The 25,127-nt window shown below is 35.2% G+C and overlaps 2 protein-coding genes across 12 annotated transcripts in view; one reads left to right on the plus strand and one right to left on the minus strand.

The window, feature by feature from the left end:
- The window catches only part of LOC123537885 (transmembrane protein 41A-A-like), a 210,189-nt gene extending 200,520 nt beyond the window's left edge, over positions 1-9,669 (minus strand). The window contains exon 1 of one of the 5 annotated variants that reach the window (XR_006683650.2): positions 6,910-7,140. Coding sequence is in view for 2 of the 5 variants with exons in the window: in XM_045321792.2 (XP_045177727.1) it covers positions 6,910-6,912 (3 nt within the window). In the remaining 3 variants the exon portion in view is untranslated. Of the gene's footprint in view, positions 1-6,909; positions 7,144-9,502 lie in introns of those variants that run through there. The other 4 variants (XM_045321791.2, XM_045321790.2, XM_045321792.2 and 1 more) reach the window with 4 other exon arrangements.
- A 140-nt stretch (positions 9,670-9,809) lies between these two features.
- LOC123538571 (uncharacterized) overlaps positions 9,810-25,127 on the plus strand; it is an 84,361-nt gene continuing 69,043 nt past the window's right edge. For 2 of the 7 annotated variants that reach the window (XM_053530180.1, XM_045322765.2), the window contains exons 1-2: positions 9,872-10,312; positions 10,419-10,610. The gene's annotated coding sequence lies outside the window, so the exon portion shown is untranslated. The other 5 variants (XM_053530176.1, XM_045322767.2, XM_053530178.1 and 2 more) reach the window with 5 other exon arrangements.

The raw sequence follows: 25,127 nt of genomic DNA on the forward strand, positions 1-25,127 counted from the left end.
CATCAAAATAATTTCTGACTGTGAGATATTTCTTTTTTAGAAAAAAAGTGCAATAAGAATAAATAGAATTTCACCTTTATTCCTATGACTTTCATACTAAATGTACATTGACACTGATATCAACAATCAAATACTGTAAGTGTACTTATATTAGCACAGCTAAATTTTAGCGCAAACGCCTTAAATTGAGTAGTTTTGACTTATTAGTGCGTACTTGTATTAGCGCAGTATCAACAGCGCTAAAATAGCCAATTATTGGTGGTATCCGAAACACCAATTTCCGATGAAATACGGAATGGCCGGAATGTGACCTCTGTATCAAACAGTTCTGCCCGGGACTATACAGATACACGTTTTTTTTCTTTAAAAAATATTACTTAGTAAAGTTTTCATATGTATTAAGTCTTTTTTTTTTATTAAAAACAAATAATATATTATGCATGTTGATCTGTTTTCTTTTTCTTTCTACTCTTACTGTGGAAAAATCTAGTATTAAATAAATGTTATTATCTCCATTTTATTTTCTTTACACTTCATTTGGCGCGATCTTTGGAAATAATTGTTTGTTTTCAAATTCACACTTGGTTTTCAAAGCAGTAAAATGTTATGGTGACACTAACTTGTAATCAGCGTGACCAGACAAACTAGTGATCTACTCCGAAGGTGTTATATACGATGTTTATGGACAATGGCGAAGATAAAATAATGCAACTTAATTTACAACAAGAGGGCCAAGATGGCCCTAGGTTGCTCACCTGATAAACCCACCATAACAGTGTAAACATGTTTGACATAGTGATTTCATGGAAACAAATATTCTGACCAATTTTCATTAAGATTGGATCAAAAATGTGGTCTCTTAAGTGTAAACAAGTATTTTCTTCAATTTGACCTAGTGACCTAGTTTTTGAGCTAAGATGACCTATATTCGAATTTGACCTAGATTTGATCAAGGCAACAATTCTGACTAAATTTCATCAACCTCGATTGAAAAATACAGCCTCTATTGCATACAAAACGTTTTTCTTTGATTTGACCTAGTGACCTAGTTTTCGACCCCAGATGACCCATTTTCAAAATTGGTCTAGATTTCATCAAGGTTATCATTCTGACAAAATTTCATGAAGATCAGTTGAAAAATACAGCCTCTATCGCATACAAAAGGGTTTTCTTTGATTTGACCTAGTGACCTACTTTTTAACCCCAGATAACCCATTTTCAAACTCGGCCTAGATTTCATCAAGGTAATCATTCTAACCAAAATTCATGAAGACAAAATGAAAAATACAGCCTCTATCGCATACATAAGGTTTTTCCTTGATTTGACCTAGTGACCTAGTTTTTGACCCCGGGTGACCCATTTTCGAACTTGGCCTAGATTTCATCAAGGTAATCACTCTGACAAAATTTCGACCAAATTTCATAAAAATCAATTGAAAAAAACAGTCTCTATCGCATACACAAGATTTTTCTTTAATTTGACCTAGTGACCTAGTTTTCGACCTCAGATAACCCATATATTCAAACTCGACCTAGATTTCATCAAGGCAATCATTCTGGCTAAATTTCATGAAGATAAGTTGAAAAATACAGCCTCTATTGCATACATAAGGTGTTTCTTTGATTTGACCTAGTGACCTAGTTTTTGACCCCAGATGACCCATTTTCGAAATCAGCCTAGATTTTATCAAGGTAATCATTCTGGCTAAATTTCATGAAGATCAGTTGAAAAATACAGCCTCTATTGCATACACAAGGTTTTTCTTTGATTTGACCTAGTGACCTAGTTTTTGACCTCAGATGACCCATTTTCGAACTTGGTCTAAATTTCATCAAGGCAATCATTCTGACCAAAATTCATGAAGATCAATTGAAAAATACAGCCTCTATCGCATACACAAGGTTTTTACGTGATATGACCTAGTGACCTAGTTTTTGACCCCAGATGACCCATTTTCGAACTCGGCCTAGATTTCATCAAGGTAATCATTCTTACCAAAATTCATGAAGATCAATTGAAAAATACCGCCTCTATCGCATACACAAGGTTTTTCTTTGATTTGACCTAGTGACCTAGTTTTTGACCCGAGATGACCCATTTTCGAACTCGGCCTAGATTTCATCAAGGCAATCATTCTGACCAAAATTCATGAAGATCAATTGAAAAATACAGCCTCTATCGCATACACAAGGTTTTTCTTTGTTTTGACCTAGTGACCTAGTTTTTGACCCGAGATGACCCATTTTCGAACTCGGCCTAGATTTCATCACGGTTATCATTCTGACAAATATTCATGAAGAAGAATTGAAAAATACAGCCTCTATCGCATACACAAGGTTTTTCTTTGATTTGACCTAGTGACCTAGTTTTTGACCCGAGATGACCCATTTTCGAACTCGGCCTAGATTTCATCAAGGCAATCATTCTGACCAAAATTCATGAAGATTAATTGAAAAATACAGCCTCTATCGCATACACAAGCTAAATGTTGACAGACGACGGACGACAGACGACAGACGACGGACGACGGACGCCGGACATCGAGCGATCAGAAAAACTCACCTGAGCATTGCTCAGGTGAGCTAAAAACAGTTGAACAAACTGCGACTAAAGTTGATAAATTGCAAGTTTAAATTTTTTGTACTAACAAAAATTTGCAAGTGCAAAAAACTGTTAAATTCTAACTCTGGACTAAAAAAAATTCTTTAAAATATTCATGTATTCTTCCTATATGTTTTTATATGTACAGTGCAGAGTGAGAATGTACAGTGCAGAGTGAGAATGTACAGTGCAGAGTGAGAATGTACAGTGCAGAGTGAGAATGTACAGTGCAGAGTGCGAAAATGTTGAATAAACTTATAGATAGATAGATAGATAGATTTATTTCAACATAAAATGTACAATTTACATGGCGACTTATAATTAAAACATACAATCAAACAATAAACAAACATGTATGAATTAATATAGCCATGCCAATCAACATTATATGTTAAGGATTACACAAAAAAGAGTTAAAATAAACTCTTATTTCCATTGTGGTCCTTAAGATATAGTATTGTATGACATAGGAAGAATAATTTATCACAGTAAAAAAATAATCACAGAAAAATACCCGAAGATAAGTTTGTATAAAAATCCTATACTTAAAAATGATTGACTAGTATAAAAAATGATTGACTAGTAAAAAAACACAATGCAAAAATCTATCTATAATGCAATCTAACTAAAAGTCATATTAAGCTTAAAAAATGTTCCTTAACCTTACGTTTAAATGAATACATGGTTGTGGCATCCCTAACATTTTGTGGCAGACTGTTCCATAAACAACAACCATTATAAGCAAATGTTTTTTTCCCAAAACCTTTGACCACTGGGAGAGCATATCTCTTACTATCTGACATTGAAAAACCTGTACCATCAAGGGAGGCATTTGCCTTTGCTCTGAACCTTGTGGGATAATCATGAACAGTATTGATAGGGGTAAAGTGTTCACTTAAATATGAAGGAGCAATATTAGAATTTATTTTATAAACATGACAGAGAGTTATTTGATTAACTCTACTTGAAACTGGTAACCAGTTAAGACGTGAAAAATGCTCAATTCCAATGTGTGACATGGGATTTAAATTCAACACAAAACGTATAAGTTTATTTTGTGTGACCTGTAACTTGTGTTTTAATTCCTGTGTTAAACTATTAAACCAAGTAGAAGAGGCATAGTCGAAATGACATTGTACAAGTGATGTAACTAAGAGCTTTTTTGTGTGCAAAGTGAGGAATTCACTTTTACGGTAGAGGAATTTTAACCGAGCATTGGATTTCTTAATAACAGACCTAGCCACTGACTCAAATGACAAACTTTGATCAATGGTTGCACCAAGATATTTAACTGAAGATTTGGATTCAATAGTTTGACCATTGCAATTTATATCAAGATTACCATGTTTTTTTAACCTTTGTACTGACCCAAATAAAATAGATTCTGTCTTACCAAGGTGAAGAGATAGTTTATTACATACAAGCCATTGACTGACAATATTCAGATCCTGACTTAAGAGATTTCAATATCACACTTGTTTTTGGCAGACACAAGAATTGCTGAGTCATCAGCATAGAGAAGCAGCTTGTTTTTTACAACAGCTGACATGTCATTCACATAAATAAGAAAAAGCAGAGGCCCTAATATAGATCCCTGGGGCACACCACATGTTATATTGGCAGAAGAAGACAAAGTACATGATATTTCAACCAATTGGCGTCTATCAGACAAATACGAAGAAAACCATCTGATAGAGGACTCTGTGAGACCCAATGCTCTTAGTTTCATTAAAAGAATTGAGTGGTTGACGGTATCAAATGCCTTTTGTAGATCTAAAAGAACCATACCCACAAGATGACCTTTATCCATCTGAAAACGAATATAATCTGTGAGGTGAATAAGGCATGTATCAGTTGAAAACCCATGTCTAAAACCTGACTGATATTCATACAAAAGACTATTTTGCACAAGGTACTGTTCTAACTGATCATAAATGACTCGCTCAAAGATCTTAGATACAATACTAAGGATAGAAACTGGACGATAATTCCCAACATCCGTCTTATCATTCTTTTGTACAAAGGCACTACACGAGCAGACTTAAGTTCATCAGGGACAGTACCTTGTATAATTGACAAGTTTATAACATGTGAAAGTGGACCAGCAATAATAGAGGCCGAGTCTTTAACAAAACGTGAGGGAATCCCGTCTAAACCTGTCGCCTTATTTGGACAAAGATTGTTTAGGTATTTCAAAACCTTATTTTCAGAAACAACTGAAAATGAAAAACTATCAGGCTTTACACCTTTAGAAGAATAAAAATTAAAAACAAAATTCATACCAAAATTATTAACACAGTTTGGTAATTTGCTCACAAGTTTATCTGCAACAGAGGTGTAAAATGAGTTAAATTTTTCTGCCACCTTAAGTTTATCAAAACAAATGTTACCATCAATGGTCAGACCAATATTACTTGAGCACTGATTATTCTTACTTGGTAAACCTAGATCTTTTAGGCTTTTCCATAAAGACTTAGAGTCATTTTTATTGTTTTCAAGAGAAGATTTAAAGAAGTTCTTTTTTGCATTCAAAATAACAGTATTAGCCTTGTTTCACGAGGACTTGAAAAGATTAAAGTTTTCTTCAGATTTGACATTCTTGAAATTATAAAAAGCCTTATCCCTAGCCTTAATACATTCTAGAACTTCAGAGTCAACCCATTCTTCAGTTCTTTGTTTTATGCGAACAGATTTTAGAGGAGCAATGGTATCTAAAGTAGAGACAAAAATTGATTTAAAATTATTCCAAGCACTGTTTACATTATCACAATATAAAACTGATGACCAGTCAGAACCCAAAAGAGACTGTTGAAAACTTTCTTTATTATAATGCTTTAAAGAACGAACAGTAGCAGTATTATGTTTTCCAATAAATTCACGTGAAACTTTCCTGGTACAAAATGTCATCATATGGTCACTAACACAACAGTCAATTACACCACTCTGTGAAATATTTTAGGGTCTGATACCAAGACCAAATCAATAGTTGTAGAAGATGAAAGTGAAATTCTTGTAAAATTATTGATTATTTGTTTAAGACTAAACATATCACACAAAGATTTCAAACTCCTGACTAGAGGACACTTGTTTTTAGCTGACACGTCTGTATTAAAATCCCCTAAAATGACTGTTTCTGATTTAATCAGAGATACACTGGATAAAAATACTGATTCTAAAATCTCATAAAAGTTAGACTGCTTCGGAGGTCTGTATAAAACACCACATAAAATCGGTTTCGTTTTTGGAAGTAAAATATCAATAAAAGTTCCTTCAAGCTCCTGATGATTCAAATCGTCTCTGTTGTTGAAAGCAATGTCTTTACGAATAAAAATACAAACTCCTCCACCGTGTCGATTTCGATCTTTACGTTGGATGACATAACCATTAATGGCAACTTCCGAGTCGAAGACTGATTGATCTAGCCAAGTTTCCGTTAGCAACAGACATGTCGCATTGGTATTTCGTGCAATAATGCGGACTTCATCAATTTTTGGCAGCAGGCTGCGAACATTTAGGTGGACGAAATGAAGACCTCTTTTTTTGAAATTACTGTAATTTACTGGACCTGGGCATGGATGAATGTCACCACATAATAACAAACACACTCTGAGCCACTTGGATCTATGGACACTAATATCAAGTTCAAGATGTTGTAAATTACGTCTGGACTTCTTTTCGGCTAACTTGTATGATGTTACAAAATGTTCATAAAAAGAAAGTTCACCAAATGTAATGTTGTCAAACAGGAAACTGTTTATATGAACGCTGGAAAAAATCTGTCCGAAATGTTGATTGTCCGAAACGTTATGATGTTCAAAACAGTGAAAATTATTATTGGACTTCTCGCCGACAATGTAGTGTGAAGTGACAATATCTTCATAAAAACAGAGTTCTCCAATTACAATGAAGTCAAACAGGAAACTGTTAATCTTTACCGCTGGAAAAGTTTGTCCGAACTTTTGATTGTCCGAATACATGTACTGTTTATGATGATCAACATTAAAATGTGTGCACAAACGTAAAATCAAAGGTAAAATCGTCAATAAAATCCTTGAAATGTCCATTTTCAGTGTATGATGATTAAAAGCTTGTAACTGAAAAGTCTAAAAGTCTATTTCTCAAGAAAGTGCGACTGTGACGCAGGATTTCTGCGCCAGGGAAAACCCTGAGCTTTGAAACTTGTAAGCTTATAAAACATTATCCGAAAAATTGGCAATACACAACATGTCACTTCTTCCAGACAGTTCTGACATGCTAATAAATCAATATTTCCAGTATGATTTGACAAAAACTTTAAAAATATATACCATAGGGACTGCTGCTCACTGCAGATAATAAAATCAACTAAATGGGCAAAGTATCTTGATCTGTTTTATTTGAAAGAACATCATAGCCCACATTGCTGGTTTAATAGCTAAGAGTTGCTAGGTTCTGCTTTCACCTCCTCAATATTTGCAATATCTGTTGCAATGGAAGTGACGTCATGCCGGCCTGATCAATGTCAATAAGTTTGTACCACCAGTCACTTTCAGAATAGATGTACTCACTTTTCATGAAGGAAGTGGCTAGGGGTCTGGTAACCGGACCTCTAGACAACCCGTACAGGGCTGGCTAGAGGTCTGGTTATCAATATAAATACTGAGAATGGTATTTGCAAAGAGCTAGGAGACTATGTTATTAATCTTTAAAAACGGAAGATAATTTCAAAAATTTCTTCTCGTATTTTTCTCGTTTTAAATACATGGTAAGTCACAGGAAATGGAAATATTTGTTATTCTTTAATCGCAGGAAAAATACAATCACAAATTCGAAAAATAATTAATAGCAATTTGTTCGCCATAATTGGAAGCTTTCATCAAATTCTTTTTTTCTTCAGGACTGATCATGAATTAAAATAATAAACTTAATTTTTCTTCAGTATTTAAGACATGGATGTGCTCCTGGATTGTTGAATTCATTTTACTGCTTTAGTAAATAAATAATGTTAAGTCTAGAGGTTCGATAATCAATATACATGTACTGTTATGTCAGTGTATAAGGTAATTGCTGGTAAAAGTTATGATAAGTTGTCATAAAATGCCTTTATTATGTTTATTTTTGTAAATATTTTATGCATAATTTGCTCTCACTTGGGTTCGAATTACAGAATATGAAATTTAACAGCGATTTCCGGTATAGTCACTGTTATTTATTTACTGAAGCAGTAAAACAAATTCAACAATTCATGTCTTAAATACTGAAGAAAATATTAAGTTTATTATTTTCATCATCAGTCTGGACAAAAACAAGAAAAACGACAAAAGCTCAGGGCTCCAGATAAGATGCATATTAGCGTAAATTACACTTTGAAATAATGCATATACACATGTCTGATAACTTTTAAACTTATAAAAACGTATATGAAATTACAGAAACGCACGCAATTACTTTTTACTAGCATTTACAAACAAAAACTGAATCGTCTGGATGCTTTAGGCGTAAAAAAAAATTGTTTGTTTCCGGTATCCCGACCTACCCTAAATTTTTGGCCTGACCCTAAATGTTTTTATGGCCTTGGAGAATATTTTTTTCAACTTTTTAACAAAAAGTTGTAAAACTGCACTTTTTATGCTTTAAACATGGTAAGTGATGTTAGAAATCAACTTACTGATGCTCTAAAGGTATAACTGCATTATTTGTATTAATTTTTTTACACAAAAATAATTTCCGAAGTCTCACTTGATAAAAAAAAAATCCCCACCCTCCCTCCAAAAACATTTCTTACCTACCTACCCTAATTTTTTTTAGCATGTTACCGGAAACAAAGGATTTTTTTTTAGGCCTTACATAACAGAGCACAGTCAGCATTAATTCTCCCACATTGAACGTACACACGCATTGAATGGTACTCTATACACCTAGGTTAAACTATATTATACACTCAATGCGTTCGTAAATCAAATAGTTGGGAATTAATATGGATGGTACAGTAGTGTATTTTAAAGCGGTGTCGATTTAAAATATCAGCTTCCAGTGCGTAGTAAACAACAAAATGTCTCTTTCTATAATTGTAAAAAGTTGCATTCTTTAAACCAACTAAAATGATCCCCAAAACATAGTTAAAGATATACTGAATATTCTATTGGATTCGGTAGTGAGGGTGAAGCCGAAGCAAGCCAAGGGAGAAAAAAGAAGCAAAAACTTGAATGCCGTATTTAGTGAACTGCAAACAAATTCATGGGGGTTACACCCAATAAATATGTTATAAAACTGATTTCTGTTTTTTCACATTTACAAATTCTCAGGAGTAAAATTACTCCAAGTCAATTTCAGATTTTACCATTTTACTCATTCACAAATATTATGATGAGTAAATAATCAAGGCCAAAAAAATTATCTGGAGCCCTGAAAGCTTCTGATCATGGCGCTATTAACTAGCTGAATTTGCAATCATAGTTTTCTCGGGATTAAAGAATTATAAATACTTGTTTCCTGTGACTTACCATGTATTTAAAACAACAAGAAAAATACGAGACCATCTCGCGTTTTAAAAGGTAAAACATAGTCTGCTCTTTGTAAATACAATTCTCAGTATTCATATTGATTACCGGACCTCTAGCCAGCCCAGACTGAGTGTACAGCTTGTCAAGAGGTCTGGTAACAGGACCTCAAGACCCCAGGTCTTCAGGCCCGGTTACCGGATCCCTAGCCACTTCCTTTCATGAATTTTCAAGAGAAATTATTTTTCTAGTGTTGCAATAAGTCCCTTTAAATTATTATGGGATACATATACAGCTAAAATGAGAGAATATCAGGAGTGTTACTTTAAAACATGCCCCTAGCCACTTCCTAAATTTTAAGTACGAAGTAGTTAAGAATGAAATTTCGTAACGAACAAGTCTTTTATAAAAATCTATATACCTACTGCAATATTTTAATTTTCAGAAAATAACATAATAAGTAAGTGTCATATTCTTATCAACAGGAATGTCAAGGTATTGAGAATATAACCGCAAAAATTGTATTTTCTTTGCAAATGGACTTTGATTTGTGGGAACGAGCTAGGGCCACTTTTGATATATGTTGCAATTTCATTTTTTCAGTGTATTTTGTTTTAAATGAGAATGAAATATTGTGTTATTCGTTTTGTGATTCAAAGGATTAAAATTTGGTTTTAAATCTTGTTGCAAATGGAATATATTGTCGCTATCAGGTAAATTACGACAATCATAAAACGTTTAATATTATTGGGCTTACTTCGGTAAAGGTAAATTTTATTTAGAGTAAGTGTACTCGGTTTCGCACTGTTCACGGTTTCGCACACCAAAGAATTTTCCGTTTCTTGTAATGAAATACTTGCCAAGAGAAATTTAAACTGGTGAAATCAAGGGACCAGGTCTCCTTTTGAATGTTCCTATATTTTCTAAACGACAAGCAGGCATCCTGATAAAAGACAAAGATATATAAAAGTGTAGTAAAAGTATCACCCAGACAGCATAAAATTAGACACCACTGAGGGTACCTCGCTTGTGCATGGTATAGCGACATCATTATGATAATGACAGCTAAAAATACAGTTTCTACAGAAGTATCAGTGTTGTGCAATTTCGATTCAACCAATATCCGTACTGTACAAAGAATTAGAGAATTTTTAGTCACGGTGTGCGAAACCGGGTACAAATATGTCCGAATAATGGGTCATTTTCTGGCTGTATTGGAGAGCTAACAGTGGTGAGCAGTTATCACATGAAGAATAACCTAGTGCATAAATAAAGAGCCAAGTATCTATTCTTCTGCCTGAAAATGCAAAATAATAAATTGCTTCGACATATTTCAGTTTATTTCAAGAAGTGTGTAAAAAGTGTGCGAAACCAGGTACACTGACTCTACCGTCGCTTTGTGAAAAAATTAAGGGTCATGGGACCACCCCTCGGGTAAATTTTTATTTTGGAAATCGTACCTGACATACCCGTAACGTTCAGAAGGGGTAGAAAATACTTTCTGTAAAGGCCACCTTGTTCGGTAACAGGTATTTTGTCTTAAAACACATGTATGCTCGCATACTTCGATGTCAACATAATTCTATTTTGTAGAAAATATCAAACTACTTTTTATACGCCCGTTTGAAAAACGGGACGTATTATGGGAACGCCCCTGGCGGGCGGGCGGGCGGGCGGGCGGGCGGCGTCCACAGACCTTGTCCGGAGCATATCTTCTACATGCATGAAGGGATTTTGATGAAACTTGGCACAGTTGTTCACCATCATGAGACGGAGTGTCATGCGCAAGAACCAGGTCCCTAGGTCTAAGGTCAAGGTCACACTTGGAGGTCAAAGGTCAAATTCAAGAATGACTTTGTCCGGAGCATATCTTCTTCATGCATAGAGGGATTTTGATGAAAGTTGGCACAATTGTTCATCATCATGAGAAGGAGTGTCATGCGCAAGAACCAGGTCCCTAGGTCTAAGGTCAAGGTCACACTTAGAGGCCAAAGGTCAGATACAAGAATGACTTTGTCCGAAGCATTTCTTCTTCATGCATAGAGGGATTTTGATATAACTTGGCACAAATGTTCACCACCATGAGGCGGAGTGTCATGCGCAAGAACCAGGTCTCTAGGTCTAAGGTCAAGGTCACACTTAGAGGTCAAAGGATACAAGAATGAAAACCTTGTCCGGAGCATTTCTTCTTCATGCATAGAGGGATTTTGATATAACTTGGCACAAATGTTCACCACCACAAGACGTAGTGTCATGCGCAAGAACCAGGTCCCTAGGTCTAAGGTCAAGGTCACACTTAGAGGCCAAAGGTCAGATACAAGAATGACTTTGTCCGAAGCATTTCTTCTTCACGCATGGAGGGATTTTGATGTAACTTGACACAATTATACACCATCATGAGACGAAGTGTCATGCGCAGTTCCCTTCTTTAGAATTACTTCCCTTTGTTGTTAATATAAATAGCTTATATTGTAACTTTTTCATTACTAGTCGTAGGGAAAAATCGAGACCACTTTTCTGTAGTACAACATGCATGCTACATCCAATTTTGAGGTGTATTTTGACCAGTCTCTACCTGGTAAAGATTTTTGTGTGGACTTACAATTTTTTTTTTGATTTTTTTTTTTTTTTTTTTTTTTTTTTTTTTAAGATTAACTTCCCTTAGTTGTTACTATAAATAACTTATATTGTAACTTTTTTATAATTGACCGTAGGGAAAAACCAAGACCACTTTTCTGTGGTACAACATAGATGTTACTTTCCAATTTTAGGTGTATTTTAAGGTATCTCTACCTGGTAAGGAGTTTTTTTGTGGACTTAGAAAAACAAAACACTTAGTTATTACTAAACAACCACAAAATTAAAATTCCATTTGCAAATACAGGTGCTAGAGTAAAGAAATTTGCTGTGACGGGCGTATATTGTGACATTCTTGCACTCTTGTTCAAACATATTTTTTCTCTAAATTTGTTTCTGTTGTGTGTCTTAACATATTTACCTAGGACTAGGTACTCCGGGAAATGAAAACTGTTTAACTTCTTTATTTTTTGAAATAATGCAGTTTTTGGTCATTTTGACAGCTCTACTTTCACTTTCATTTTGCAACTTTTGTATTTTTTTCAAAATGTACATTGTAACACTTTCAACTCCCGGAGTACCTGGAGAAATATGTAAGACACACAATAATCATGAAAGTAATAAATAAATACTTTTGAAAAAGATGCTTGATATGGCCTAAAAAAAATATGTTTGTTTCCTGTAACCCGACCGACCGTAAGTTTTTACCGCCGACCGCAATTTTTTTATGGGCTGAAATTTGAGATTCTGATCATATCTTTATTCATTATAGGGATAATTTAGTTGTACCCGACCTCATTGCGCATAGTCACGAACGTTCCTGGTTCTGTCGACATGAAACAACATGGCGAAAAGCCTGTTTGTCGGTAGACTCGAGGTTCCGGGTTTTCACCTGCGAAAATCGAGGTTTTCTTTGATGCATATCGAGTTCAAAAGTTCTGCCCCTTTTCAATCAAAATCTCGGTGAATTTCCATACTGTTCGCCGCCACGAGCGGAAGTATGGCAGTAGGCGGAGCGTCATATACTAATTAGCTACAGACAGATGTCAATCACGCCACGCGCCAACTGACACGTGGTTATCTCGCGGTTTGTATTTAGTACTTCATTATGAAAGGTGTTTATTGATCAAGGTGTAAACGTTAATTGATAAACAATTCGTAGAAGAGCAGTCTATTATCATGTTTGCACCACTTGTTCAGGAGTCACGCTGTCGGTTGCACTTGAGCCATTTGCGACAAAAGATTAATTGTGGCCCCGAAAATCTCTAATTGGCAAAAACGGCCCGAAGCTATGTCTGTCTGCAAAACTATGAACTTTGCCTGTTACACAATGTTTACTGAACAAAAGGAATCAGTGTAGAAAAAAAAACTTGAACAACATCTGTTATTGAAAGGTGGGAGCAAATTTTCAACAATTTTAAGCTTTTAAAATCTTCTTGTCAGTAACCTACAACATTCAGATTTGGACCACATGTATGGTTTTGAGTGGCAAGATGAACCTTGATATGAGTTGACCTTGATTTTGACCTAGTGACCTACTTTTACATTTCTGTAGCTACAGCCTTCAAATTTGGACCACATGCATAGTTTTGTGCACTGAAAAAGACTTTGACCTTGACGTTGACCTAGTGACCTACTTTCACATTTTTGAAGGTACAGGCTTCAAATTTGGACCACATGCATAGTTTCGTGTTCTGAAATGAAATTTGACCTTGATTTTGACCCAGTGACCTACTTTCACATTTCTCAAGCTACAGCCTTCAAATTTGGACCATATGCATAGTTTTGTGTACCGAAACAAACCTTGACCTTTACATTGATCTAGTTACCTACTTTCACATTTTTGAAGGTACAGGCTTCAAATTGGGACCACATGTATATAGTTCTGTGTTCCGAAATAAAATTTGACCTTGATTTTGACCTAGTGACCTACTTTCCCATTTCTCGAGCTACAGCCTTCAAATTTGGACAACTTGCATAGTTTTGTGTAACGAAATGAACTTTGACCTTGAAATTGACCTAGTGACCTACTTTCACATTTCTGTAGCTACAGGCTTCAAATTTAGACCGCATGCATAGGATTGTGTACTGAAACAAACTTTGACCTTGACATTGACCTAGTGACCTGCTTTCACATTTTTGAAGTTTCAGGCTTTAAATTTGGACCACATGCATAGATTTGTGTTCTGAAGTGTAATTTGACCTTGATTTTGGCCTAGTGACCAACTTTCACATTTCTCAAGCCGCAGCCTTCAAATTTGGACCACTTGCATAGTTTTGTGTACCGAAATAAACTTTGACCTTAAGATTGACCTAGTGACCTACTTTCAAATTTCTCAAACTACAGCCTTGAAACTTGATGCACATGCATAGTTTTGTCTACAAAGAAATTTGTCCTTGAAATTGATCTAGTGACCTACTTCCACATTTCTCAAGCTACAGCTTTCGAATTTGGACCACATGCACAGTGTTGTGTACGGAAAAGAAATTTTACCTTGAGCTAGTCATTAAGTCTTGAAATTTGGACCACTAAAAAATGGCACATTGCTGGGCGCCAAGATCACTCTGTGATCTCTTGTTTAACTAAAGGTAGTTTTGAAAAGTTTTTGACAGAATTCAATAAAATATAACCTAATTAATCAAATTATGAGAAGAATATAAAAAACGTTGGCACAAAAATGTTTTATACGAGACTGAAATTTGGCGAGCCCGCAGCAAATTTCATTACCGTATTTCCTTTGTGTTATCAATGAATATCTCTAATCAACTTCATTTAATATTGTTGATTGCGTTATGTATGATGGTGACACGTGATACCAACTAACGGGCCATAACAAACAAGCTCCTTTCTGTTGTACATGGGTACAGTAATATATATCTGTTTTTTAGCTCACCTGTCACAAAGTGACAAGGTGAGCTTTTGTGATCGCGTGGCGTCCGTCGTCCGTCGTCCGTCCGTGCGTTAGTCCGTCCGTGCGTGCGTAAACTTTTGCTTGTGACCACACTAGAGGTCACATTTTTCATGGGATCTTTATGAAAGTTGGTCAGAATGTTCATCTTGATGATATCTAGGTCAAGTTCGAAACTGGGTCATATGCGGTCAAAAACTAGGTCAGTAGGTCTAAAAATAGAAAAACCTTGTGACCTCTCTAGAGGCCATATTTTTCATGAGATCTTAATGAAAATTGGTCAGAGTGTTTACCTTGATGATATCTAGGTCAAGTTCGAAACTGGGTCACGTGGGGTCAAAAACTAGGTCAGTAGATCTAAAAATAGAAAAACCTTGTGACCTCTCTAGAGGCCATATTTCTCAATGGATCTTCATGAAAATTGGTGAGAATGTTCACCTTGATGATATCTAGGTCAAGTTCGAAAATGGGTCACATGGGATCAAAAACTAGGTCAGTAGGTCTAAAAATAGAAAAACCTTGTGACCTCTCTAGAGGCCATATTTCTCAATGGATCTTCATGAAAATTGGTCAGAATGTTCACCTTGATGATATCTAGGTTAAGTTTGAAACTGGGTCACGTGCATTCAAAAACTAGGTCAGTAGGTCTGAAAATAGAAAAACTTTGTGACCTCTCTAGAGGCAATATTTTTCATGGGATCTTTATGAAAATTGCTGAGAATGTTCACCTTGATGATATTTAGGTCTAGATCGAAACTGGGTCACGTGCGGTCAATAACTAGGTCAGTAGATCTAAAAATAGAAAAACCCTGTGACCTCTCTAGAGGCCATATTTTTCAAGAGATCTTCATGAAAATTGATCAGAATGTTCATCTTGATGATATCTAGGTCAGGTTCGAAACTGGGTCAGGTGCGGTCAAAAACTAGGTCAGTAGGTCTAAAAATAGAAAAACCTTGTGACGTCTCTAGAGGCCATATTTCTCAATGGATCTTCATGAAAATTGGTGAGAGTGTTCAGCTTGATGATATCTAGGTCAAGTTCATAACTGGGTCATGTGCGGTCAAAAACTAGGTCAGTAGGTCGAAAAATAGAAAAACCTTGTGACCTCTCTAGAGGCCATATTTTTCATGAGATATTTCATGAAAATTGGTGAGAATGTTCATCTTGATGATATCTAGGTCAAGTTCAAAAGTAGGTCACTTGCCTTCAAAAACTAGGTCATTAGGTCAGATAATAGAAAAACCTTGTGACCTCTCTAGAGGTCATATTTTTCAATGGATCTTCATGAAAATTGGTCAGAATTTTTCATCTTGATGATATCTAGGTCACATATGCTCAAAAACTAGGTCACTATGTCAAATAATAGAAATAACGATGTCATACTCAGTTCAACACTGGGTCATGTGGGGATAGGTGAGCGATTCAGGACCATCATGGTCCTCTTGTTTATATGATGTTACTTCTGCATGTCTTAGCTTTTTTAGCCTTCCATCATCAGATGGTAGGCTATTCAAATCACTCTGCGTCCGTGGTCTGTCCGTTTGTTAACAATTTCTCGTTATCGCAACTCTCCTCAGAAACTACTGTGGGTGGTGGGGGGGATTTCGACCAAACTTTGTGAGAATGATGTATTGGTACCCTAGTTGTGTCCCCCTGAAAATCAGACTGGTTCAACAAGGGTCATAAAGTCTGCAGACACTAATGAGATAATGATTCAAGTTGATCATTATTAGCCCACCATCATCAGTTGTGGGCTATTCAAATCACTCTGCGTCTGTGGTCCGTCCCTCCGTCCATTAACAATTTCTTGTTATTGCATCTTCTCAGAAACTACTGTGGGGGGTGGGGGGGATTTTGACCAAACTTGGTCAGAATGATGTATTGGTACCCTAGTTGTGTCCCCCTGAAAATCAGACTGGTTCAACAATTTTTGAATGAGTTGTGGCCCTTTGTTTATTTTGATTTCTAATATAATTTTATATCCAGTGGCCCTCCAAGTAGTTAATTGTTTTTTTATGGCCTTACCTGTAGAAGGGTCATAAAGTCTGCAGACACTAATGAGATAATGATTCAAGTTGTCCATTATTTTCCTATTACAACTCGGCAGTGAATGGACTACCCTAGTAGATTTATGATTAATTTGTTTAGAACTGAAATTTCTGGGTTTAATTATTAGTTATGATATAAGTAATTATATGTGCATTCTTTGTTTCCATAATAAGAAAAAAATAATAAATGCATATAACTCATTAATGATGTCATCTCTCTTGTTTAGGGTATGGGTTTAATTATTAGTTATAAAATAAATAATTATATGTGCATTGTCTGTTTCCATAATAAGGGGAAAAAATGCATATAACTCATTACACTGCTCGGAATGTGCCCGAAATATCGCTCTTTTTGAGCCAGGTAACCTCAACGGCATGTATCATTAATAGATAATTATAATTACATGCATCTTGCTCTGTGGCAGAGAGAAATCAGCATAATAGTAAGCATGATTAGATAAGATTAAATGACTTTTATCGTTTTGCTAACATGCAGATTAGAATAAAATTTTTGTCTAGTCAAATAGCACTCTCCCGTATGTAAGGATCCGATAAAGTCTGCTATCTAAAATAGCACGGGGCTCGATTTGCGGACAAACAATCAGTGCATTCACTGTGCAATAGCATAAGTAAACCATAGATTTTGCATTTATTTCGTTATAATTGTTCAAGTTCTAGCCTCACATCGCAAATAAATGTTTTTTCTTCACTTTTTATTTCAATTAAATAGTCTGAAACTTTTTATTTTATATCCATGTTAGAAATAACATACCGATTTTTCATCAATATATATGTATGAATGGGTGATGTTATTATATTATTCTGTTCATTTTGTGACATCCAGTTTTTTAAAAAAAATATTGAGAAAAAATATAATCACTTGGAAAAATTTGTAAATAGATCTACCAAATTGAAAGTGTTAATAAAAACAAAAATGTATTCACAGAACTGAGACCAAAAACAAAATCAAATTGTTCTTCTTAATTACCATCAAATAGAAATCTATGTCAACATTATATATATATTTTTTTTGTAATGTTTATAAAGTGTTTATAAATTTAATAGCTGTAGTGAATAGTGAATGCAAAAAAATCTTATGATCGCATAACTTAAATTTATTAAAATTTCGAAATGTGATGAACAACATGTGTGCCATATCTTAAAGTACACAGTCATACGCATTATTATTTTCGGCCACATATTCAGTTCTTCGTTGAAACAATTAACAACTCTGTGATATACATATGTTGTGTTTTATAACAAATGACCCCTTAGTGTGACATATGTAGATATTTGATTTTGGTAGTAATATTAACTCCTTGGGGCCGAAATGCGACTAAAGGCGCTATATTTTCTACCCCTGTAGCGTCGATATCCGACTATACGCGCGTTATCAGGACTCCCCAGGACGGCGATTGACGAGTATAGTCGCGGCACCGAGATCATGCTGATTGCGTCACATACTTGTTAATTTTTGATAATCCTGATAAAAGCAAATTTATTTTGCATACCGGCTATTATTTCTTAGATGTTATAATTATTAATTATGCTCATAATTAGTTTCCTTGTTAAAATAAATGTTTGTAAATATGCGGTAAAGGAAATAAAAAAGACGAACTCCGCTTAGTTTCGTACATACTGCATTTCAAATGATTAAAATAAGGTCGGCTGCCAGAGAGTTTTCTTACATTGAAGAAAATATTCATAATCATGCTGATTTTGACGTATCAGTTCCGTCGGATGATTATTCCGACGATGAAATTTCATTATCAAGAGAAATGAATGGTCGGAAAATGTTAGTTTTAGAAAGCTGAAATATTCGTTTACTTACATCGCATTAAATTCAAATGGAAAAAAAAACAACAGCAAAACATCTTTCATACATAAAAATGTGTGTAAAAAAATCGCTTTGTAAATTTAATAATTCTTCAAAGATGGGTGTAAATATTTCAACTTAACAGTCTCAGTGCGTGTCACACAACGTTTGTGTACATGTTTAGAAATTAATTTACATCAAATAAACCATCGATATTCACTCAAAAGTGGATGTTAATTTTGAGTAATGCTGATGTAAATACTCTGTGTTAATAATGTATTTCTATTTATTCGAATTTAATGTGTTTACATGTGAAAAAAAGTATTAAAATCGGAAATGTTCAACTATTTATTAAACGTAATAGGTGTGCAAAAATGATGAATGTTTCGAAATGAAAATATTAATCTATTTGGATATAAGTTACGGACGAGAGTGGATATAAATATTTGTTCAAACTTGGAAGATTTCATAAGTATAGTTTGATTTACACCCATGTTAATAATATTTCAATGCATGATTTCAATTGACTGCATGCGAGTGTGATTATGATCAGATCAGATAATGTTCTTCGACGTCAGGTGGTAATTCTTATCTCGCCGCAGCATGTATATTATGACATCGGCCTCAGGGAGTTAAGGTGTTATCTGATAAAACATGTTGCTCATCTAAAGAAAATCCATTTTTATTTCTACCAAATCATGCATAAATATGTATTTTCACTATAAGGAAATGTTTGACAGACACCGACCGCAGCTGACATCTCAAACACCTCGTTGGGTATCAAGTTTGCGTCTTGTGTTGTGTAAATCAGTAGTTTAAAATGAAATACATTTAGTTATGATTTTAATTGTGCTGATAATGTTCTTTGAACGTTATGAATCAAAATGATTAAGCATTAAATGTTTTAACCACAAGACTTTAGTGCTCTTCGGCGTGCCGAATTCGCAAAATATTGTAATGAACAATTTTAGTAGTATTATTGCAGAATATGGGGTAATGTGCAAGCAACATACTTTTTAACAGTACCTTGTTTTGAATCGTCTTGTTAAAACAATATGTCTGTATATTTTGTATATTTCCTACATTTGTTCCAATATATTTCTTTCATTAGATATTTTTTCATCTCTTTTATTTACTCTGTTAACAAGTGCGACAATTTTATACAGGTGGCATGTTACTTTTTTAGCTCACCTGAGCAATGCTTAGGTGAGTTTTTCTGATCGCTCAATGTCCGGCGTCCGTCGTCCGTCGTCTGTCGTCCGTCGTCTGTCAACATTTAGCTTGTGTATGCGATAGAGGCTGTATTTTTCAATTAATCTTCATGAATATTGGTCAGAATGATAACCTTGATGAAATCTAGGCCGAGTTTGAAAATGGGTCATCTCAGGTCAAAAACTGGGTCACTAGGTCAAATCAAAGAAAAACCTTGTGTATGCAATAGAGGCTGTATTTTTCAACTAATCTTCATGAATATTGGTCAGAATGATAACCTTGATTAAATCTAGGCCGAGTTCGAAAATGGGTCATCTCGGGTCAAAAACTAGGTCACTAGGTCAAATCAAAGAAAAACCTTTTGTATGCGATAGAGGCTGTATTTTTCAATTGATCTTCATGAATATTGGTCAGAATGATAACCTTGATGAAATCTAGGCCGAGTTCGAAAATGGGTCATCTCGGGTCAAAAACTAGGTCACTAGGTCAAATCAAAGGAAAACCTTGTGTATGCAATAGAGACTGTATTTTTCAATTATTCTTCATGAATATTGGTCAAAATGATTGCCTTGATGAAATCTAGGCTGGGTTCGAAAATGGGTCATCTCGGGTCAAAAACTAGGTCACTAGGTCAAATCAAAGAAAAACCCTTGTGTATGCGATAGAGGCGGTATTTTTCAATTGATCTTCATGAATTTTGGTCAGAGTGATAACCTTGATGAAATCTAGGCCGAGTTCGAAAATGGGTCATCTGGGATTAAAAACTAGGTCACTAGGTCAAATCAAAGAAAAACCTTGTGTATGCGATAGAGGCTGTATTTTACAACTGATCTTCATGAAATTTAGCCAGAATGATTACCTTGATAAAATCTAGGCCGAGTTTGAAAATGGGTCATCTGGGGGTCAAAAACTAGGTCACTTGGTCAAATCGAAGAAAAACATTGTGTATGCAATAGAGGATGTAGTTTTCAATTGAACTTCATGAATTTTGGTCAGAGTGATTGCCTTGATGAAATCTAGGTCGAGTTTGAATATGGGTTATCTGAGGTCAAAAACTAGGTCACTAGGTCAAATTAAAGAAAAATCTTGTGTATGCGATAGAGACTGTTTTTTTCAATTCATTTTTATGAAATTTGGTCAGGATGATTGTCTTAATGAAATCTAGGTCGAATTTGAATATGGGTCATCTGAGGTCAAAAACTAGGTCACTTGGTCAAATCAAAGAAAAAACTTGTATATGTGATAGAAGCTGTTTTTTTCAATTGATCTTCATGAATTTTGGTCAGAATGATTGCCTTGATAAAATCTAGGTCGAGTTTGAACATGGGTCATCTAGGGTCAATAACTAGGTCATATCATAATCTAAGAAAATGCTTGTTTTATCACAAGAGACCAATTTCTTGGTCCAATCTTAATGAAAATTGGTCAGAATATTTGTTTCCATGAAATCACTAGGTCAAACATGTTTTACACTGTTATGGTGTGTTTCTTAGGTGAGCGACCTAGGGCCATCTTGGCCCTCATGTTTTAATTCCTTTCGAAGTTTACTCAGATTGTAAATGATTCGTAATATATAGAAAACGCTCCCTTGTCCGCAATTCGCGCATTGCATTATGGTATACCTGCTGTATGTTCTATTTATAGAATACAGGAGTGTGCTATACGGAATATAATTATAATTGATATACATGTATTGGACAGGCACGTGGTACAAATGTGATTCGCTGAGAAAAATATGTATTGAATGATATGTGTATATTCTAGATGCAAATTATAATTAAAATTAAAAATCTCACTGTTTTGAGAAAGAGAGATTTTAAAATATAAGCTTTGTTATATTTCAGTTCTCCTCTAGCTTGTCTTCTATTTAAGCCCGCCGCATTCAGCACTTTTAGTGCTTTGATTTTTACCTTGTGAACATAATAGAAGTGACATTTTATATTTGATTTTAACCACACTTGCACACAACTTAAGTCACAACCTTTTGAAAACCAGCTAGATTCCATCATGGGTTCTAGAGTTACTGAAAGGGGCAAAATTTTCTTTTTTGGCCCTTTCAGTCATATAGAGGTTTCATTTATGCTTTGATTTGATACAAACTTCCACAGAATGATTATCTTGATGATCTCTAGGCCTGGATCGAAACTGGGTCATGTTGGGTCAAAAACTAGGTCATTGGGCCAAATCAAAGGAAAAGCTTGCTAACAACCTAGAGGCCACATTTATGACCCTGTCTTCATGAAATTTGGTCAGAATAATTATCTTGATGATTTCTAGGCCAAATTTGAATCTGGGTCATATGGGGTCAAAAACTAGGTCACCCAGTCAAATCAAAGGAAAAGCTTGTTAACACTCTTGTTCATTTGATGTGCATGAAACTTGGTCAGAATGTTCGTCTGCATGAAATATCATATGAATTTTTATCTGGGTCATGTGGGGTCAAAAACTAGGTCACCAGGTCAAATCAAAGAATAAGCTTGTTTACACCCTAGGGGGCACATTTTTGATTCTATCTTCATAAATTTTGGTCAGAGTGTTTGTTATCATGAAGTCTTGGACGATTTCAAATCTGGGTCACGTGGGGTAAAAAACTAGGTCACTAGGTCAAATCATAGGAGAAGCTTGTATACTCTCTAGAGGCCACTTTTTTATGCCCCCACTTTTGGAGGGATGGGAGGGCATATAGATTTGCCCTTGTCCGTCCGTTCGTCCCTCCGAGAATGTTGTGTCGCGCCTAGCTCCGAAAGTATTTGACATAGAGTCACAAAAATTTACAGGAATGTTCGTCAACATGTGTAGTTGTGCACCTGGGGTTTCGCGTCCGGATTCATTCAGTCGTGTAGGAGTTATGGGCCCTGATTTTGTAAAAATTGGTCATTTTAGTGTTGTGTCAGTCTAGCTCCAAAAGTATTTGACCTAGAGTCACAAAACTTTACAGGAATGTTGGTCAGCATGTGTAGTTGTGCACCTGGGGTTTCGTGTCCGGATTCATTCAGTCATGTATGAGTTATGGACCCTGATTTTGTAAAAATTGGTCATTTAAGTGTTGTGTCACGCCTAGCTCCAAAAGTATTTGACCTAGAGTCACAAAACTTTACAGGAATGTTGGTCAACATGTGTAGTTGTGCACCTGGGGTTTTGCGTCTGGATTCATTCAGTCGTGTAGGAGTTATGGCCCCTGACTTAGTTAAAAATTGGTCATTTTAATGTTGTGTTGCGCATAGCTCCAAAATTATTTGACCTAGAGTCACCAAAGTTTACAGGAATGTTGGTCAGCATGTGCAGTTGTGCACCTGGGGTTTCGTGTCCGGATTCATTCAAGTGGGGTAAAAAACTAGGTCAAATCAAAGAAAATGCTTGTTTACATTCAAGAGGCAACGTTTCTTGGTCCAATCTTAATGAAAATTTGTCAGAATATTTGTGTCTATGAAATCACTCGGTAAAACATGTTTTCAGTGTTATGGTGTGTTACACAGGTGAGCGACTTTTGTCATATAGGCCATCAAAGTTAGTTGGAATTTCAAAGTCACACGGTTGCTTTGATATTGAAAACGATTCTCAACTGCTAGCTGCGTTTTTAGCTCGACTATTCATAGAATAGTGAGCTATTGCACTCGCCCATGCGTCGGCGTCCGCGTCCGCGTCCCGATTTTGGTTAAGGTTTTGTATGTAAGCTAGTATCTCAGTAACCACTTGTGGGAATGGATTGAAACTTCACACACTTATTCACTGTGACAAACTGACTTACATTGCACAGGTTCCATAACTCTATTTTGCTTTTTTACAAAATTATGCCCCTTTTTCGACTTAGAAATTTTTGGTTAAGGTTTTGTATGTAAGCTGGTATCTCAGTACTTACTAATGGGAATGGATTGAAACTTCACATACTTGTTCACTATCATGATCTGACATGCACTAAGCAAGTCCCATAACTCTGCTCTCTTTTTTTTCAAAATTATGCCCCTTTTTTGACTTAGCAGTTTTTGGTTAAATTTTTGTATGTAATCTGATATCTCAGTATCCACTAATTGGAATGGATTGAAACTTCACACACTTGTTCACTGTCATGATCTAACATGCACTGTGAAGGTCCCATAACTCTACTTGGCATTTTTACAAAATTATGCCCCTTTGACTTAGCAGTTTTTTGTTAAGTTTTTGTATGTAAGCTGGTATCTCAGTATCTACAAATCGGAAAGGATTGAAACTTCACACACTTGTTCACTGTCATGATATGACATGCAGTACAGAGGTTCAATACCTCTACTTTGCATTTTACAAAATTATGCCCCTTTTTCAACATTTGTATTCATTCAATTGACAAGGCTGTTGAATAGTCGAGCGTTGCTGTCCTCCGACAGCTCTTGTTCTTTTTACAATTTGTCAGCAGATGAGTCTTGCATATCTGTGTTTTACATAGAGGATATTTATTAAACGAGTTGAATAAAATAGGAAATAAGATTATTTTTGTCAATGCCTGCATGTTGAAAATTCTAATTTTGTTTGTTTTTAGAACACTTTATACTAGTCTAACATTGTTTTATTACTACATTAAAGTTTATAGAATACATTATGTTCATCCTTTTCTCTTATAACCATGTTTGAAATGGTTTGTTACAGAAATGGTTAATTCAACCTATATAAAGAATATACAAGCCTCCTTGTGAAACCTTTATTCCAGAATACAACAGTCTTTTCCTTGTGTCTATGATGTCCAGTAATGAAGCCAAAAAAATTCTACTGTGCAGTGTTTCTCAGACGACACCACATGATAAAACCAAGAACAGGACACTTGTACTGCAGAAAATAAAAACAAGGTTGAAATTAACCTTTATCTGCCACTTATGCACCACCAGAAACAATGCAAACAAAGCCTTACTGTACTTTATCTAATTGTTATAATGAGCCCTAGAGTGACTTTTGGTAAGCATTTCTTGTTTAACGCCAATGTTCATTTTTGCTCTGTTTGGTTTGACACTTTTCATGACAACCGTCCTGCAGTGCTTTCAGTGCTCTGATTCTTTTGTAAATTAATTATTTATGTTGTATACGAATGAATTCTGTCATAAACCCAAGAAAAATACCTCTTACTTAAAAATACAGGTACATATCAGTTATGGAAATTTCCCACGCGCTTGCCGAATTTCAGTCTCGCATAAGACCATTTTGCGTGAACGTATTTTATTTTCCTTTCGAAAATCAATTATTTATGTTATACATTTGTATGTGGTTAAAATCAGTCATAAGCCCTGCAAAAATACCATTAATTAAAAAAATATTTATATAATGTAAAATATAATGCAAAGATCCTTTGACTTTTCTTTTGCATTTTGTTGTTTGGATTAATTATACCTTCGTGAATTTAGAAGAGTTCTATTAATTCCATTGTAACAGACAAAAAAAACATGGAGAAATATGATTTTACACTGCTTGCTAACGTTCCACAAATTCACAACATGTAACCGGTGAATTCCAAATCCAAA

This window comes from Mercenaria mercenaria, chromosome 18, assembly GCF_021730395.1.
Source record: "Mercenaria mercenaria strain notata chromosome 18, MADL_Memer_1, whole genome shotgun sequence".
Classification (NCBI taxonomy): domain Eukaryota; kingdom Metazoa; phylum Mollusca; class Bivalvia; order Venerida; family Veneridae; genus Mercenaria; species Mercenaria mercenaria.